We start from the raw sequence: 14,640 nt of genomic DNA on the forward strand, positions 1-14,640 counted from the left end.
CTCAGAGTTTTATAAATTTCTAATTTCTTCTCTAACTTCTCCCAAATTCTCCCAAAATCAAAGGAACCCTCATATTTTCACAATCCTCTTCTCCAATTTCCCCTTCTCACCCAATTTCCCCTTTTGTTAAAAATTGAGAAACCCTTATTCGAAGAGGTTAAAGGTTAAAACGAAGTGGGGCCCAACGTCGTAAAACGGAATGTCAAAAAAACTGACGGAGCGGGTAACGTGAGACGGTTTTTAAAATGTTGGGGGATATTTTGAGACGTTTGCAAACACAAGTGGTAATCTGAGATAAGTTTGAAAGCACATAGGTCATTTACATAATTAAGCCTAAAAACTATTCCTTTATCTAAAACCTGTCAAATTTAAATTAGGTAACAGTGATTCGGGTTGTACCCAAATGCATAAGCGCACCTTCATTTCTGCACTTTGCCCCAAATTAGGGTTTTTGATCTCTCACTCTCACTCTCTGAGTTACACATAAACCACACTGAGAGCTCCCCATAGCCGAGAGAAAGATGTGGAGGTCTGTTGTGACAGCAAGAGCTTCTCTTTCGACACAGGCGGCACAGAAGCTGTGTGCAACTCGAAACCATAAGGTGCTTTCCTCTAAAACCCTAACACTAGTTGATCAATCTCCTCATTTTCCGACCAGATCCTCTCTCTGCCAAACCCGTAGGTTCCTTTCTCAGCTCTCAGAAAACCCTAGTGATTCTGATTCAGCTGAAGGACAACAGCTATCAGTGGAATTTGGTGAAAATGGTGATACACAGAGGGAAAATCTTACCCCTGGGAATGGGCTTGTTGGAGAGGAAAAGGGTGATACTCAGATGAACATTTTTCCCCCCTCTGATGTAGAGTTGGGGGAAGTGGAAGAGGTTTATGAGATTGATTTGGAGCAGTTGGAGAGTTTATTGTCTCTTCTTCAGAGCAGTGCTGATGGGTGTCTTGAGTCTAGTTTTGATGGTTTAAATTTGACTTTACATCCAGAGTTTGTGATTAAAGTAGTTGAAACCCCACTTGTTTTGGGTGAGAATTTGATTAGGTTTTTCAAGTGGGCGTTGAAGGAGAAACCCGACTTTGGTGTCACTACGCACATACTGGATGCACTTGTTCGAGCGACATGTAGTGGCCTCGTTAGGAAGAGAGATGTGTATTATTTGTGGGATTTAGTTAAGGAGGTTGGTGAGAAGGAGAACACTGTGGTGCATGTGGAAATTCTCAACGAATTGATATCTTCATTCTCAAAATTGGGTAAAGGGAAAGCTGCTTTGGAGGTGTTCAACAAGTTCGGTGATTTTGGATGTGTCCCAAATGCAGATACATATTACTTTACAATTGAAGCACTTTGCAGGCGTTCAATTTTTGGTTGGGCTCAGTCTGTTTGTGAGAAGATGCTTGATGCGGGAATCTTGCCTGATGGTGAGAAAGTCGGTAGGATCATATCCTGGTTTTGCAAGGGTAAAAAAGCTAAAGATGCCCATTTGGTTTATTCCTCGGCGGCGAATGTGAAGAAGCAGTACCTGCCTCCCGCTTCGGTTGATTTTTTGATCAGTTCACTCTGTAGGGAGGATGAAACCGTTAAATTAGCTCTAGATATGTTAGATGATTTTGCTGGTGAAGCACGGAAATATGCGATTAAGCCCTTTTCAGCTGTTGTTCGAGGTTTGTGTAGAATAAAGGATGTCGATGGGGCCAAAAAATTGCTTCTTGAGATGACAATGAAGGGCCCACCTCCAGGAAATGCAGTTTTCAATATGGTAATCAATTGCTATTGTAAGGCTGGGGATATGGGAGAGGCAATTGAGATGATGAATCTAATGAAGAGTAGGGGGTTGAAACCAGATGTGTATACTTACACTGTTATCATGAGTGGTTATACAAATGGAGGTCGGATGGAGGAGGCTTGTAAAATATTATCCGAAGCCAAAAACAAGCACCCCAAATTGAGTCCTGTGACTTACCATACACTCATCCGTGGGTATTGCAAACTGGAAGAATTTGATAAGGGTTTAAAGTTGTTGCGCGAGATGAAAGATTCTGGGGTCCAACCTAATGTTGATGAGTACAATAAGTTGATCCAATCTCTTTGCCTCAAGGCCTTGGATTGGGAAACTGCAGAAAAACTACTTGAAGAAATGAAGGATAATGGCTTGCATCTCAATGGGATCACACGGGGTCTTATAAAAGCTGTGAAGGAACTGAAGGAGGAGAAAATAGAGACTGAGAATGTAGTTGCAGAATCCTAAAATGGTCATCTGGTTTTTGGTATGTGGATGTTATGATGAAGACTGGGGAAATAAAGTGAAGCTTTGCGGTTTATTTTGTTCATGGTGATAGTTATGCATCTCCTGTTGTCAATCATATACAAAAGGAAGATTGGTTTTTTTCAATCTTTTCTTGCCTTTTTCCCTTGGACTTGTATGCTACAACCTTCAGAGCTAAGCCAGAGGTATGCGCCTTAAAAGACAGGACTGGGTCCTCTGCTTGCAACATGCAATTTTTGAAGCCTTAATTTTCTTTTGGGGTTTGTCCATTTGCTACATCTTGATATCAGTGGGTTTTTGATATTTTAGCGTTTATCTTCCTTTTAAAAAAATGAAATTTATACCTGTTTTTTTTTCCCCTTTTTTTAAGAATTTGATGTGATTTTTGTTCTTAAACACTATTTGAAGGTTAATATTACTTTCTAAGATGCAGTTAAAGCTCAGAGGCATTGTTGGAGCTTTGGTATTTGTCCTGAATGAGGAAATTTTGTAAGTCAATAAGGTAAGAAATGATTAGTATTTTTTTAATAAACTCCGTGTTTCTTATAAAAAAATGCAAAAGCGAAAAGCATTAGGGCCACAATTGCGTTGTTGATATAGATATTGCTTTGTAATTTTGAGACCAAGTTACATGAAAAAGAATTATGGGTATCCATTGAACAGATTATGTCTGGTTAGCTAGGAAATCTTCTGGTATGAAGACGATCATCGTGTGAAGAAGGCGAATCAGATCTCTGTCTTCTGATTAGGTATATATATAATGTACACACAGTGAGATTCTCTCTACAGGATGTTTGTCTTTTATTAAAGGACGGATTAGCAATAACGTGTCAATAACATAATTCACTGGGATGTATTTGTTGGTGGCATGCCATTGACTTGTTATTGGCGTGTTGTTGCCAATCTAAAGAAGGATGGATGACATGCATAGAGAGAAACCATATATACATTTAGTGGCGGATTAGATCTTTTGACTTCTGATTCAAGTTAGAAGAGTTGTACCAATATTTAAACCATTAGATGTGGCATTTATTTTGGTCTGATAAGTTTCAATTTTGGAATCTTGAATGTTAGGAAACTATATAGTACATAGACCAAACCACCCAACTACCTTTCTAAGAGTTTCTCAAGTAGCCTAGACTCGTGGTGAACTAGAAAACTTTTTCTGTGCTCCATTTGGACCTTATAAGTATCTGTACTTGCTTGCTGCACACCCATTTCACCACTTGTCCGGCGATAAGAATTTGTTTTGGATTGTTGAGATTTCTGTATTAGTCCGTGTTGGTAAACTTGTTCGGTTGAGGATTTATTGTGTTTGGGATCCTAGCTAAATTTCAATTCCTAATTGAAGAACATAAAAGAACGAAACACTGTTCTTTTTCTTCAAAAGTTAAACCAGGGCCTCCAATCCTATCTCCCTTTCCAAAGTAGCTTAAGTTGAAAATTGTCCTACTCATGACATTACAACGATTGGCTCTGAGTGCTTCTTGAAGGAATAGAATAGACCTCAAAACATTGGCAATGTCCCCTTCCCCTGCTGCCTTCCTACCTACACACAACCAGAGGATAAGAATTAAAATGTTGTATGGTCTGTCTTTCCTTTTTTAACCGTTTCAATACGAAGCAAACTCGTTTATTATGTAGAAATCTACTAGTGGGAGTAGCTATCAAAGTTAAAGAGTTAAGAGGATGTGTCAATATATTGTAAGCATAGAAGGTGGACTCCGTTAAAAGATGGGCAGAGTTGCTTGCTCCTGAGTGCAGAAGCAGAGAGCTAGCTACTATCTGTGGACCATCTTATCGGTTTCTACTTTCACCTTCATTTGGTTGCCATGTTTCTTTACTGGATATTTTTTCACTCCCTCATGCAGCGTGTATAAAGATTGCTTAAGTTGGATTCCAACTACATGAACAAATCCGAAGGAGAAAGTTTCTTTAGCCTACAGAGATCTGAGCTCGATTGAGTCATGTAATTGCATTTTAAGAGTTTCTTCTTTCTTTGAACTTTTCTTAAATGATAAATTCCAATAAATTCCAAAATTGGAAAGAAAATGATTAGCCAAAAAGCCCATGTAAGGTCAAGAAGACGACAAAGAATATGAAGACCTTGATAGTCCCAGTGATTCATGTCATTCGCAGGTATACTTTTTCAACTTGCTCCAATGTCTGTCACGCTTTGAAGTTACATGGAAAGAAACCAAAAATGAAACAAAATGTATAATTTGAACTTGTACCATGTGACATGATAAATGCAGCGTAGGAGCTTGTAATTGAAGTCGAAAGACGGGGTAATTTCTATAAATTGGGATGAAATCACTTGTGTATTTTATAATTGGAAATAAAGGGATTTAGACATAATTGTGTGACGATACATTTTCAGATGATGAAATCTATTGCAGAAAGGCAGAATGGCAAATGTATATGAAGAAGAAGAAGAACCATAAACAAATATCTTAAGGGACCGTTTGATAATTATTTCAATTTTAGTTTTTCATTTTCATTTTCTGTGCTAGAGTATGGAGAAAAAAAAGTGGGAGAATGAAAGTGAAGATGAGATTGAGAGGGGAGGATGAGAAAGTGAGGAAAGCCGAGGAAAGAAGAAAAGCCTTCCCTCGATCGCGGTTCGCAGATCTTCCTCAAGGCAAGGGTAGCGTCTCATTATTCGCAATAATCGTTTTATGATTTTTGTAGAAGAATGCTCTCCTCTCCTCCTGAGTCAAGCGGAGGCAGCAAGACATAACAAAAGTGAAAATAAAAACTAAAAAGTGAAATTTATTTGAAATTGTTTTCACTTTCGAGTTTCTGTTTTCACTTTGGTTACATCTTCCTCCCATCTTCCCCTCACATCCTCTTTCTCAATCTCATTCTCATTTCCTACTCTCATTTTTCTCTATATTCTAGGAAAAAAAATAAAAATAAAAATAAAAATTATTATCAAATGGACCATAAAAAATTTTCTTTTCTTTGATTAGAAGGACGAGTGCGAGGATCGAGTGGGTGAGGTTCTCAGTTTTTGGAGCCTGTGTGGAGTATATATGAAGTTTGGAGGAGACAAAAGATAGGTATTTAAGGAAAAGGGGAAGAAAAAGAGGATGTAACAGGTGTTGCTACGTACGTACTGAAACGTTGTTATCTTTTCTTTCTCTATCATTTATTCTTTTTGTAATGGAACCATCTAATATTAATTATTGGAAACCGTGAGGAGGCAGGTTCCAACAAGGGAAAAGGGAAGCTGTAAATTGCAAAAATTGTAAGTCATAAAAAAAAGATGAAGTAAAATTGTAAGAGCATCTCCAACCGATGTATCAAAAGTGCCACATAGACCTTTAATAGCTCGAAATAATATCTCACATCACTCCAACCGATGTGTCAAAGCTGATGTGGAATGAAGGCTGGAGGTTGAGATGTTATTTTTGACATCTCAAAAGTAAGATGTCAAATGAATATTTTATTATTATTTTTTCTTTTTTTTTAATTAAAAATAAATCAACACTAAAATGTAATAAAATAATAATTTAATTTGACATATCGGGTGGAGTGTAAAGCTATGTAAGATGTCAAATAGCCACATCAGCCATCAAATTTAAATTTGATGTTTGGTATTTGACATCCAAGATGCTCTAAGAGCATCTTCAACTGATGTGTCAAAAATGTCACATAGATATTTAACGGCTAGAAATAACATCTCACATTATTCCAACCGATGTGTTAAAGTTGATGTGGAATGAAGGCCGGAGGTTGAGATGTTATTTTTGACATCCCAAAAGCAAGATGCCAAATGAATATTTTATTATTTTTAAAGATAGTTGGTTGTTATTTTCATTTATTTTATTCCTTCTTTATCTTAAATGAATTGACTGTTACAATAATTATTTATTTGACATATCGGGTGGAGTGTAAAACTGTATAAATTTCAAATTGTCACATCAACCATCAAATTTAAATTTGATGTTTGGTATTTGACATCTCCCTTGGAGATGCTCTATGAGGAATGTTAGCTGCTTTCCTTTGTTGTCTTTCCCTTCTTGCTTTCACCATTCAGTTCGTGTGTTATTTATTTATTTATTAAAAAAGAGTATTAGTATTTTATTGATAAGAGGAACAAAACAAGTACAAAGTTATTATGGTGTCAAGTATGAATAAATCTTCTCTATGACCTAAACATAACAACAAGTTTAATTGATTTAGGGAGAATCACGAACCCTCAAAGTGATTAAAATATATGATTCAACAACCAAAAGCACGACTACATAAACCTACTATACAAATATGTCGTGCAATGGCAGAATCGACAAATCCATATAGAAAGACGAAAGCTTAAAAGAAACAAAAATGCATCATAAAGAGAAAATAAAACACAGTAAACTCCTAAAGAGTTTTTGAAAATTATTAGACCTAAAAAAAAAAAACACGATCACTGCTCCACATCCTCATGGACAACCCAAGAAGAGTTAGAACGCCATATTAGCTAAACTCATAGTGTAGTACCGGCTAACCCAAACCTGATGCAACCCAATATCTTCCCTGCATTGTAGCTTCAAACCCATGTTGAAGGCTGACAACTGGAGGCAAATCCTTGTGTAGCCAAAAAAACGCACGACTATCAAGGCGATGACAACATTTCAAGGTGGTTATTTCCAAGCCAGAAAACAAAATAACAAAGCAAAAAAAAAAAAAAAAAAAAAGAAAATGGACCCAAGAAGAGGGGAGGGGAAGGGGAATGGAGGAAGACCGTCAACCCCCAAAGGGGGTGGTAACTAAGGTTTCTTTCCTTAGGGTTTTCTCAAATAGACTTTTTCTTATTACTTTTTTTTCCCCCATTTAATTTGTGTCATGTGTATTCTATTCATATATAAATTCATATATTGGGTAAATTACTCAAATGGTCCTCAAACTTATACTCGATTTACATTTTGGTCTCTCAATTAAATTATTCATTCAAATGGTCCATCAACTCTATATTATTCGCTCTATTGGTCATACCGTTAGATTCTGTTAATATTTATGTTAAATATGAGGGTAAATTGGTCATTATTTACCCTAAAATTAGGTTAAATCTAACAGAAAATTAGACGATAGGACCACTGGAGCTAATAATATAAAGTTAATGGACTATTTGAACAATTAAATTTAGTTGAGGGACCAAAATATAAATCATGTATAAATTTGAAGACCATTTGAGTAATTTATCCTTCATATATTAAATGTGTTAAAAAAACACATCAATATCTTGGCAAGTAAAATATTATATTTTATATTTAAATATATTATGTTTGAATTAGATTTACGTGACACAAACTCAATGAGAAAGACGAAAGAAAAGAAATCTAACATTCCTCAAACACAATATTGGAGAGAGAGAATAGTCAACAGCCAGCCAGACTCTGGAATAATACTGATCTGAGCAGTGATGACAGCTTTGCTGTGCTGAGGATTAGTCATATCTCATATTCATGCTCTCTCTGCTTGCCTGCCTGACTACGGTGAGAGAGAGAGAGAGAGAGAGTATAGCAAAGCTAAGCTAATGCCAGTGTCGTGTGGGCACTATCCAATAAAAGCAATGCAAACGGGCGGGCCTTAGTGAGTAGTAAATGGGGGATTTGTATGGGATCCCCTTGTGCCTGCCTTGTGGGGTAGTGTTCTGCGCAGAGGGACAACACGAAAATAAATGCTAATATTACCCCCCAAAAAAACACACACACACACACCCGCGAGGAGACACTTTTATGGTTTCTTTGTTTCCATTTTATTCACTGATTATTTGCTTTGCCTCCACAACAACCACAAGACGTGCTTTGCTTGTGTCGGAATATCTCCTTTCAAACCTTATTGTTATAAGAAAGAACTCAAGTTTTAAAAAGAAATACACAAACAATCAAACAAAAAAAGCAATCAAAATCCAAAATAAAAGAAGAGATATATCAACTCTTAACCGAAAGCGGAGTGAATATATCATATGTGATGTGCGAATATGTAACTATATATGTATGCATCTCTTCTTCAATGACAATGTTGCCCACTTGCTTAATACATGTACTCTGTTCAGGGACTTATATGCCTATGCATGATGAATGAATGAATGCATGTATGTATTAATTCGACATGCCATGCCATGCCATGCAATGAGAACATAGAATGCGTCAGCATTTGTAGTACCCTGCCTGATGGCTGATGGGTATGCGAGAGACACTGGCGAATGCATTTAAAAGCAAAGCGATCATTACACTAACGTCATCATTGTCATGCGAATAATTTTTATTTTATTTTATTTCATTTTTATTTGACTTTTGTTAGAGATTTGAATTGAACGACCAACCAACCTAAGGAAGAAATTGGGATCCTCTTTTATTTTACACATACTGAGTAGTCTTACACTGACCACCTATCAAATTAAAGATAGACCAGCTAGCTAGTATGAATGAATATGAAGTATCTCATCTCATCTGCTATTAACTTCAATTAAATTCATGTCTATCTCCCTCTCTGTCTCCTCTCCTCCTCCTACTTGCTCTCTCTCTCTTGTGCATCGGATTTTGAGTTTTTTTTTCTTCATTAAAGTGACAGTAGTAAATGGCCATGACATCTTTTCTGGAATGGCCTTTCATGTTTCTGGCAGAGAGAGAGAAAAAAGGAACTCTTGAGGGTTGCCTTAATTTCCCATCCACCTATCAGCCAGTATCTTTGTCTTATTCCGTTGTCTTCTGCCTTTGTTCGGAAAATGCCTTATTTATACTTGACAGTGTCCGCGACATCCAAACTAATTTGACTCATGCATTTACTATCTCTATATATTTCGAAAGGCAGTATGCTGGTTGCTGCTTAAATTATTCTTTTTGCTGCGTCTGTCCAAAGTTCCAAACAATCAGATTATAAATATATAATTTTTTTGAAAAAAGGAAGTCGCTAGCTGTTGCAAAATTTGTTGCAATGCAAGTGGTCATATCAATTAAACTCGGAGCCTACAAATACCTTTAAGCAGTAGACCCAATTTCTGACAGAATTTTTCTTATAAGCTAATTGTAGAAATTCAAATGGTACGATCACCAAAGCTTCATGTACTGCACTCTGGCTCATTATATGTCAATTAATTCAACAACAAACAAACAGTAAATGTCAATTGATTTATGAAATGTTGATGCATATACATATTTTGTGTAATTAGGGGAAGGAAATCAACTAACTTTTTGTTATTTCCCTCCACTTTGTTAGAAGAAGAAGATACCTTAATTAAATTTTTTATTTTCTAACCCTGATCAATAAATATCTATTAAACTTACTAGGGTCGAGTGTGTTAGCCCTCCCCCTTCTCGCCCTGCTTGGCTCCCAGGATCGAAACCCCAAAGTTGTCTTTCCTCCCAATGTACCCAAACAAAAAACCTAACTAGGGAAGCAAATTTAATTAGAGTCCCGTCCTTCCTTGTGCATGTAAAATAATTATCTATAAAGAAAAATCACAACGACATATATAAAATATATGGGATGCTTTCGACTGCAAACATACTTTTTACTGTTGAGACAAGAGTGCAAAAGGGTAGAAACAAATCTAGACCCACCGTGCCAGCTGCCTAAGAGGACAAATCCGACCTACTGGTGGTGTTACTGTGAGAGTACTGCAAGATCAAGCACAGTTTTGCTTTTCTCTTTTTTATTTTTATTTTTCGGTTTTTCTTGTTCTCCTTAGAAGAGGAAGGATCGCAACATTGTGCATGAAAAGATATATAGTTGAGATATGTGTGAAACTAATTCAAAGAGACATAAATTAACTAGATATAACTAATCAGAATAAACTGTAAACCCTCTCTCTCTCTCTCACACACACACACACATATCACTGTCTCTTTTGGCTCTTCAAATCTCTCCAATTGTTCCTTGAGATTTGATACCTGCATTGCATATCAAACCAAATTGATAGGAAAGGCTTACTAAATCATGAATTTGTGGAATTATGATTTACAAAGCAAAAACTAATCATACAACTCGCTAATAAGGATCAATTCCCCGGACCCAGAGAGATTTTTTTAATTTTTATTTATAAAAATGAGGTCATATTTTTACAATTGCATGAGTTGAGATTGTCATACAACCGGGCGCAGTGTAAGGCATAATGCTGATTCCAGAGAAAAATCTGAGAGTCAGGCGGGACACTGAGTGCTATATATATTACAATCCCAACCTCCAACTGTTGCGTTTATTCGTTTTCAGTAAGAAGTTTATTTTTTTTATGTTTACTATTTGTTAAAAAAGAAGAAGAAAGAATTGATACGAGTACTTTTTGTAGGTAGCCATTTTGGTCAACACTCAACAGTGGGATTTGTGTCTTGTTCCCTTTCTTTATAATTAAGTTGGAGTTTTTTCGGATGCACTTACTAATGCTATTAACTTGGATTATTTTATTGATAATTTTCATGTGAGAAACTTGAACTTGAGTATTTAAATTTTGCATACAAACCCCATAGAATTAGTATTATTGAAAACCTTATAACTAATTATGATCAGCAATTGGCCTAATTGGCAGATTTCAATGAAACCCTAATCGTACAAAATTGATCATACAGAACAGAACCAATTAACGCCACTTAATAGATATCCATTTTGTGGCCTCAAGTCAAGAGCGGAAATAACAACAAAAACAATGACAAGAAGAAGGAGAAAAATGATCCATCGATGGATATGACAATGAAAGTGACAGACAACGCACATATAATTTGTAAATGTAATAGGGCATACCTTAATTAATTCGATGCAAGTTGTTGAAAGTAAGGAAATGATGGAGGAAATCCTAATTAAGAGGGATCAATGGTTCGGCGATCGTCGCCAGCAGCAGCCCTAGGTTGCTGGAACTGATGAGTGAGTTGGCCATGAATGCCACCCGCGGCCGCGGAGACGTTCATGGCTAAAAGGCTTGCATCGTAGTTGTTTCCGGCATCAAAACTCCTGATCATCATCTGTTGCTGATGTTGATGGTCTCGATCTCTAGGGAAAAACTGGTGGGGGTAGTGATCTCGGCCTCCGCCGCCGCCCGAAATGAGATTGATTCCCATCCCCAAGTTGTTGTTGTTGTTGTTGTTGTTGTGTAAGGTGGAGGAAGAGGACTGTAAATGAAGAGGGTGGTGGGTGTGGGCAGCGGCAGCAGCGGCGGCGGCGGCTATGAGACCGTGGCTGGCAGTGAGGCCGTGCTGCAGGTTCTGATATTTGGAGAGTTCGGATTTGGCACAGGTAAGATCCATCTGAAGCTGGCGGAGTTGGTGTTGAAGGAGAGAGATGACTCCAACGCAGCCGTAGACGGGATCGCGGAGGCGCATGTCAGCCTCGTAGGCAAGAGAGTTAACGGCGTCCTCACGCTGGTGGGGGTGCAACTCGTTAAGCAATTTGGTGACGTTGCTCGCCCCGAACACTTTGTGAACGTTTGCAAACTTCTGCGGCTGGTCCGGTGGGAAGTAGGGTGCAAATACACACTCTGGCTGGCACTTGCGTCGCAGGAATTTGCACGCCGCGCATGGCGAATTCGACGACGACGACGATGATGATGCCATCATTCCACCTCTTCCTCCTCTGCAACGATTAATTAATTAATTACCTAATGAATGTCCAGGGCCTTATTAATATTGATTTTGAATTCTTGCACTCAAGAACAAATGAGTCTACTTTTGACAATAAAAAAGGAAGAAACGTACTTGTAGGAAAATAATTAAAGATTCTTGAATAGAACCAAGTAGACAACAAGTATACACAAAGAAACAAATTTGGATTAGGAGGACGAAATGCGAAATCTATGGAAGCCGCTTGGCCATAATGGCATAATTTGGATCAGGATACTAAAGGCAGCACCGATCAATCAAAGTTGGAATTTCCCTATGAATTACCTTAATCAATTCCAAAAAGAAGAAAAAAAAGAAAAAGAAAATCAAAGTTGGAAATAATCGAAATTTGCGCGAGTTCATCCGAAATTGGTATGGCGGAAGGAGAAAGTGAAAACAGAGTAAGAAAACATTGACATATACCCTGCTGCAGGATCCGGTGCCAGCTATTCTTTCCTAATACTTTTTTATGAAAGAAAAAATCAAAACAAAATCTTTTTCGTTTTGACTCAAGTATAAGAGATCTGGCTTACTGCTGTAGAAGGCAAGTTAGATATAAAGAATTAATATACAGTGAGTAATGAGCATATATATACATGAATATTATACATATAACTAGTATTTTCTAGTGTAGTTCTAGTTACCCAGAAACCCTAAGCGGCAGCGGTGCAAGTATCTGTTGACTTGATGATGATAGCTATTAGTTAGAGAGAGGAGAGGGATGGAGGAGAGAAAATGAGATAATTTGAGGGCTGGGTCGTGGGTGGGTAGGGTTTTGATTTTGAACCTTGATGATGAGGAAGGAGAGGGAGGAAGCATAAAGTTTGTATAATAATATTTAAATTAAAAAGAAATGTGATTTACCCGTGGGTTTGAGCTTGAGAGATTGGATCTCGTGAAGGAAGGAAGGAGTTCAAGGAAAAAAGGGCTCTCTATCTATTTCACTGTTTTCGATGAACGCTTTGGAAGCAGATCTTGCTTGACTTTCATACTAAAGATGTAGATAGATAGATGTATTACTTCATTTTTCTGTCTCTGCAAAGATTTATTATATCAAACGGGACTACTTAGTTTTAATTAATTCAAGACTTTCTTGGGATGATTGTAATAATAATAAGCTTATCAAAAAATAAATAAAAAATGTCAAAAAAAGCAAAAAGTAGTATTAAAAATGAAAAGGAGGAAAAAACAAAGGCTGGCCATGGGGATGGGTCCTCCTGGGAGCAAGAATGAAAAAAAGAATAAGAATTAAGAGGAGCCTGACTCGATGACTCTCTCTCTCTGACTATGTAGGGGGAGGGGAGGAACTTTGATGAGAGAGAGCCACTTCTCTTGTATTCTTCTTCCTTTATATATATTGTCCTCAAAGTTTAGCAAAAAGAATAATCATACTATTATTATGCTAGCTGAAATTTTAAAAGATGACAAATGGGAGGAGAGAGAGAGAGAGAGAGTACTTGTGGTGGCCTCGATTTCTTCGGTCAAACCTTTTTATTTTCTTGATGAAACTTTTACTAGCTAGTAGACTTTGTGAATATGGAACATCAACACGAAGCCTTCCAAGTTACTATAACATATATATATAATTCTCATCTCTTGAATTTCCTCCACTGATGACTGATGGATGTTTATTTCTTCTTTTATCTTCTTCTCTGTTTCAACTATCTGGTTTTTTCATTTTCATTTTTTTCTTGTGAGCTGAGCTACTTTTGAGGAGAAGGAAGCGGTGGAGGATACCTATTTTATATATCTAAGAGGTTTCATGCAAATGTCGTCTTCTTTTTAATTTGGCACTCTTTCTCTTAGGGATGGCTTCTAATTGTTCGCCGGAAAAACAAATGGCACGGAATAAGCATATAAAGATGATGATCACACAAGGCAGTCCTAAGGCTAAGGAAATGACTCGTACATGACTTGACTACGTGCGTACCGTACGTTGAGGGAGAGAGAGATATATAGCGGTGGGTGCGAGGCAGGGAAAATTCTCCCAGAAGCAGAGGCTAAGAAGACGTGGAGAAAGCAAACACAGAGTTGATGATGAGTTGGTGTTGGCGAGTGGGCGGTCAAATAGTGATAGAAAGAAAGGCAATTTGGTTGAGGGCCTTGACCTTGACCTTGATGTTGAGGTATATTACCTCTATTAGACAGGGTACATAGTGTGGTATATAAATGTTGTAATGTTTATGCTTAGCATTACCTATTTAACATACATAACATTAACTAATTAACTAATCAATTATAGGGAAGGGAAGGAAAGGATATCTATGATCTATCTCTCCCTCCCTTCTCCCAATTTTTTTTTCTTATAACGGGGATATCATTGTTTTGTTATCTCCAACCAATAACACAATTACATGTGAAAACGTTATCTTATGTGTCATTGTGTTCACTGACGGAGCCAATGCATGCCCAGGGTGGGCACTGCCCCCTCTCAAATATTGTTGTATAAACAATTATATGTTAGTGATATTGTAAAAATATTATAGAATTTCTCACAAATTCTTAAATGTCCACTATTTTCTTTGCTTCTCTTTCATTCTCATGTCTAAATTTCTTTTGAATTGCATGTATTTGTTATCATAAAAGAGTGACAGGTTATTCATTAAAAAAAAAGGGAATTAGGGATTTCTTAAAAACTAGGTTGATTTGTCATAAAAGAAAATGTTTGAATTTTTAAGGGTGCCCCCTCTTATTTAAATTCATGTCTTCGCCTCTGATTGTGTTATTGGTTGGGAATAACAAAAAATATTATCCCTGTTGCATGAGAGTTTATCTTACCTCCTCCGGCCTCC

The 14,640-nt window shown here is 37.1% G+C and overlaps 2 protein-coding genes across 9 annotated transcripts; one reads left to right on the forward strand and one right to left on the reverse strand.

The window, feature by feature from the left end:
- Window positions 1–393: 393 nt before the first annotated feature.
- On the forward strand, window positions 394–2,802 carry LOC103318833 (Tetratricopeptide repeat (TPR)-like superfamily protein). Its single transcript, XM_008220271.2, has one exon. It carries the CDS (start codon window positions 522–524, stop codon window positions 2,250–2,252), a length of 1,731 nt encoding a protein of 576 aa, XP_008218493.2. The 5' UTR covers window positions 394–521; the 3' UTR covers window positions 2,253–2,802.
- A 5,810-nt stretch (window positions 2,803–8,612) lies between these two features.
- AS2 (Lateral organ boundaries (LOB) domain family protein) lies at window positions 8,613–13,552 on the reverse strand. 8 transcript variants are annotated; one of them, XR_016123270.1, is made up of 3 exons: window positions 12,713–13,292; window positions 10,998–11,822; window positions 8,613–9,112 (listed from the first exon to the last, which is right to left on the reverse strand). XR_016123270.1 is itself a non-coding variant. In XM_089044052.1 (3 exons), the coding sequence occupies exon 3, from the start codon at window positions 11,804–11,806 to the stop codon at window positions 11,054–11,056; it is 753 nt and encodes a 250-aa protein (XP_088900178.1). In that variant the 5' UTR covers window positions 11,807–11,822; window positions 12,713–12,883; window positions 13,306–13,552; the 3' UTR covers window positions 10,795–11,053. The 8 variants fall into 8 exon arrangements, 6 of the variants coding, with proteins under 6 accessions (XP_088900178.1, XP_088900179.1, XP_088900181.1 ...); XR_016123269.1 differs by lacking the exon at window positions 8,613–9,112 and adding an exon at window positions 9,961–10,153; XM_089044052.1 differs by lacking the exon at window positions 8,613–9,112 and adding an exon at window positions 13,306–13,552 and having other exon boundaries at window positions 10,795–11,822; window positions 12,713–12,883.
- Window positions 13,553–14,640: the final 1,088 nt, after the last annotated feature.

The sequence above is a fragment of the Prunus mume genome, linkage group LG1, assembly GCF_029339155.1.
Source record: "Prunus mume cultivar Tortuosa linkage group LG1, ASM2933915v1, whole genome shotgun sequence".
NCBI classification, from domain to species: domain Eukaryota; kingdom Viridiplantae; phylum Streptophyta; class Magnoliopsida; order Rosales; family Rosaceae; genus Prunus; species Prunus mume.